The sequence below is a fragment of the Zonotrichia leucophrys genome, unplaced genomic scaffold (assembly GCF_028769735.1).
Source record: "Zonotrichia leucophrys gambelii isolate GWCS_2022_RI unplaced genomic scaffold, RI_Zleu_2.0 Scaffold_572_32274, whole genome shotgun sequence".
In the NCBI taxonomy this organism is placed as follows: domain Eukaryota; kingdom Metazoa; phylum Chordata; class Aves; order Passeriformes; family Passerellidae; genus Zonotrichia; species Zonotrichia leucophrys.
In genome coordinates, this window is record NW_026992777.1 from 25,368 (window position 1) to 29,576 (window position 4,209).

General features: G+C 52.5%; 1 protein-coding gene across 1 annotated transcript; it reads right to left on the bottom strand.

The window, feature by feature from the left end:
• Positions 1-2,485: 2,485 nt before the first annotated feature.
• LOC135441833 (zinc finger protein 239-like) lies at positions 2,486-3,921 on the bottom strand. The gene is made up of 2 exons (XM_064701389.1): positions 3,799-3,921; positions 2,486-3,641 (listed from the first exon to the last, which is right to left on the bottom strand). The coding sequence occupies exon 2, from the start codon at positions 3,630-3,632 to the stop codon at positions 2,808-2,810; it is 825 nt and encodes a 274-aa protein (XP_064557459.1). The 5' UTR covers positions 3,633-3,641; positions 3,799-3,921; the 3' UTR covers positions 2,486-2,807.
• Positions 3,922-4,209: the final 288 nt, after the last annotated feature.

Below are 4,209 nucleotides of genomic sequence, written 5' to 3' on the forward strand. Positions count from 1 at the left end.
CCTCTCCCAGCGCCTCCCCCGCTCTCTCCAGCGCCTCCCGCAGAACCCGCCCGAGCCCGGGGCGGCTCCCGGGGGTCCCTGAGGGGGTCCCGAGGGGCGGGGGGGGAGGGGGCGCCCGCTCCATGCCCGGCCCCGGGGTCAGGAGGCGCTGCTTCATGCTCGGCTCTGATTGGCTGGAGCGGCGCAGGGAGTGCGGGAGTTGCAGGGGGGAGACGCCCGGTGATTGGTTGGTTTCGTGGAGGGCACGGTGACTGACATGGGGGGGCGGGGCGGTGCATGGTGTTTGGCTGCATGGGGCAAAGAAGGCAGGAGTTGCCGAGGGGAGACGCACGGTGATTGGTTGGTTCAGCTCAAGAGAGCCGGGAGTAGCTGTGGGGTGCGTGCAGTGATTGGTTGGTTCGCCGCGTGAGAGCCGTGCGGTGACTCGATGGATCAGGCGCACGGGGAGGCCGGTGTTCCTGAGGGGAGACCCACGGTGATTGGTTGGTTTGGGGAGGGGCGCGCTGCTATTGGCTGGGAAAAGTCCGGGTCTTTTAAGGGACATTCCTGGTTCTTTGGAGAAAAACTTAGATTTTTAAGGAAAAATTTCCGATTTTTGCAGGAGAAACATTCCCGGATTTTTTGACCCCACATGACCCCAAATAACCTAAATAACCCCCAAATACTCGAAATAAACCCCAAAGAACCCCCAAAAAATCCCAAATACCTGAAAATGCCCCAAATAACCCCAAGAAAATCCAAATAACCCCCAAAAAACGAACAAAGAAAACCAAATTAAACCCAAAAACCCCCGAATGATTTCAAGTACACCGAGAAAAATCCCATATACACCAACATAACTCCCAAGAACCCCAAATAATTCCAAATAAGCCCAAGTAAACCCAAAAACTTCCAAATAAACACAAATAATTCCAAATAACACCAAAAAAACAGAAATAAACCAAGTAAAACCCAAGAAAAACCCTAAAGAGTCCATAAATAACCACAAACAAACCCTAAATAAACCCAAAGAAACCCCAAGAAATACCAGTTCTTTTGGTCCCCACCCTAAAACAGATCGCGACCAATCAGAACACGCGGCACTGATGACGATCCATTTGCTGGGCACAAATTCAGAGCATTGGCCCCGCTCAGCGATTCTCAGCCAATCAGCGCCCTGCCCGACTCTGACTCATCACTTGCCAGCCACAGAACAAGGCCTCTCACTGCGGTAAATAATCACAGACCGCGCGGGGTAATTTCCAGCCAATCAGAGCGCGTCTCGCTGACGACTCATCAGTTGCGAGGAGCAGAATTTGGGGAGGGGGGAAGGTGACCCTGGGGATGGGCTGGGGACCCCAAATTAATCCAAAATGGGGTCGGGACCCTAAAACGGAGCAGGAGGGGCCTGGAGCCCCCAAAACCAAACACGGGGGAGGGGATTGGGGGAACGATCGGAAAGGAGAGAGCAGGGAAAAGAGGGGGGGTGGGACCCCAAAACTGAGCTGGGAGCGGAATGGGACCTCCAAATTGAGGTGGGAGGGGAATGGGACCCCCAAATAAAGCTTGGAGGGGTATGGGATCCCAAAACTGAGCTGGGAGGGGGAGTGGACACTCCAAATTTACCTGGGAGGGGGATGGGACCCCCAAACCAGATGAAGCCAATTTTGTTCCTGGAATAGGTGAAGCAGTTTATGGATACACAAAAAGTCGATGAAGAGGCAACAAGCTGATGTAAGGGGAGAGAGGACCTTCGAGCAAAGGTTGTTATGGCCACCAAGACCCCCCAGTTATTTTCGGGGACATCCCTTAATTAATCTGGTTTTAATTACATCAGTCTGTTGCATATTCATAGACCCTCATGCATATCCATAAACTAATCTACATATTTCCAGAACTATTTTACATGGCCCGTCCTTGGGGGTGTCTCCCCATTTCAGGAGCCTCCACTGAAATGGAAAGTATATACCCCCTCCCATTGATAAATAATAATAATAATAATAATTAATAATAATAATAATAATAATAATAATAATAATTTGAAATTAAGGGGCTCTCAGGAAAAGATATGGGAGTAGAGAGAACAGTTCTTTATTAGGAAAAATTAATAATACAATTGCAGTAGTAAAAACAAAAACAACAATGACAGTGTGAGAATTCTCTGGGAATCCAGTGAAAAAGGCTGATCCTCTTGGAATCCAGTGTGAAACGGGTTGATCCCCGGAGAACCCAGTAGAAAAAGAGCTGATCCTTTGGGAATTCAGTGGAAAAGCGCTGATCCTCTGTGAATCCAGTGGGAAAAGCTTGATCCTCTAGGAATCCAGTAGAGAATGAGGCTGATCCTTTGTAATCCAGTGGAAAAAGGGCTGATCCTTTGGGAATCCATTTCTTATCCCCAAAGACAGGGCAAAGGCAGAGCGTGGAGTTTTTATAGGGTATCCCAAGGGTGGAGTTGGGTTGGGTCAGGGAGGAGTTCTTAGCAACACAAGAAGGGTGAGATCAAATTCCTGCCTCTTAGCAACAACAGCACTCCACACAGAACGTGTCCCCAAATACTAAATTCCCTCTAAAACAACTCAGCAATTATGGAACTTCAGATCTATCTATTTGATCAATTTCCTTCATTTAACCCAGTTTTGGGTGTTTTTAAAGGATGAAGGTGAAGCAGAGGCCAAACCAAAAGGCGAAGCAGCCAGGTGTGTTCCCAACATGGATCACAGGGAATGTGAGTGACCAGGGCTGTGCCCAAAGTGCCTCCTCCAGTGGGGGATGGAGCTGGAGCAGCGCACGAAGCTCTGCCCGCACTCGGGGCACTCGCAGGGCTTCCCTTAGTGGTGCCTCCGTTGGTGTTTGGTCAAGGCAGAGCTCTGTGAGAAGCTCTTCCCACACTGGGGACACTCGTAGGGCCTCTCCCCAGTGTGGATGCGCCGGTGGGTGACGAGGTGGGAGTTGCACTTGAATCCCTTCCCGCAGTCAGGGCAACGGAAGGGCCTCTCTTCTGTGTGAATCCGATGGTACAGGAGGAGATTGGAGCTGGCCTGAAACCTCTTCCTGCATTTATCACACTCGTAGGACCTCTCCCCAGTGTGGATGCGCCGGTGTCTGATGAGGTGGGAGTTGTACTTGAATCCCTTCCTGCAGTCGGGGCATTGGAAGGGCCTCTCCTCTCTGTGACTCTGATAGTGCTGGAGGAGATTGGAGCTGGTCTTAAACCCCTTCCCACACTTGGAACACTCGTAGGGCCTCTCCCCAGTGTGGGTCCTCTGGTGCACAATCAGGCTGGAGCTCTGGCTGAAGCTCTTCCTACACTCCCCACACTCGTAGGGCTTCTCCCCAGTGTGGATCCTCTGGTGCACAATCAGGTCGCCTTTCTGCCTGAAGCTCTTCCCACACTCCTCGCACGTATGGGGCTTCTCCCCACCATGGAGCTGCTCATGGAGCACCAGCTCCGAGCTCTGGCTCCGTCTCCGGCCGCCTTCCTGACCCAGGCTGGCTCTTTCCTCCTCAGATCCCTGCCAGCTGCGTTTGCAGCCCCTCCTCGTGCGGCATCTCCGGGGCTTTTCCTCCCCATTGGCTTCTTGCGCCGTGGAGCCGCTCAAAACGGCCTCTTCCACCACGTTCTGCCGTGGGCATTTGTCCTCCCTGCTCTCCATGCTCAGCTCCTGCTCTGGGGGAGGAAGTACAAGGACAGGATGGGATTTGCCTCCATGCCACAGGCAAGGGCAAGGAGATCCCCCAGGGCTGAGCTGCAGCCAGGGCCGTGCTGGGCTGGGAGATGGAGCAGCACAGAGAGGAAAGGGGCACTGACTTCCTCCTCACCTGCCTCAGTGTCCCGGGCCATCTTCCTCTTCCTCACAGCCTCCCTGGGGTTGGCAATGGGCAATCCTGGTTTGGGGAAAACAAGGGATGAGAGCATTTGTAGGAGTGTCGGGGGGTAGGACGGTCGGGACGGACGGAGACGAGAGAGCTCTGCAGCCAGGGCGTGGAACTTGTGGTTTATTGCAAAGGGCCTGGGTGCAGGGCCCTGCTTGCAGCTGCCAGGCACAGCTCGGAGCAGGCCCGAGAGAAGAGAGGGGTAGAGAGTGTGAGAGGGTAAGAGAGTAAGAGGAGAAGAGCGTAAGAGAGTAAGGTTCCTGTTACAATACTAAATCTTCTTCTGTGTTGAATGTTCTATTTCTCACTAACCAATCTAGTACAAGATACAAATACTATAGCATTTACATACAGCCT

Coding starts and splice junctions, on each gene's coding strand:
- LOC135441833 (XM_064701389.1), bottom strand. CDS start 3,632: ATGGAGAGCAGGGAGGACAAATGCCCACGGCAGAACGTGGTGGAAGAG.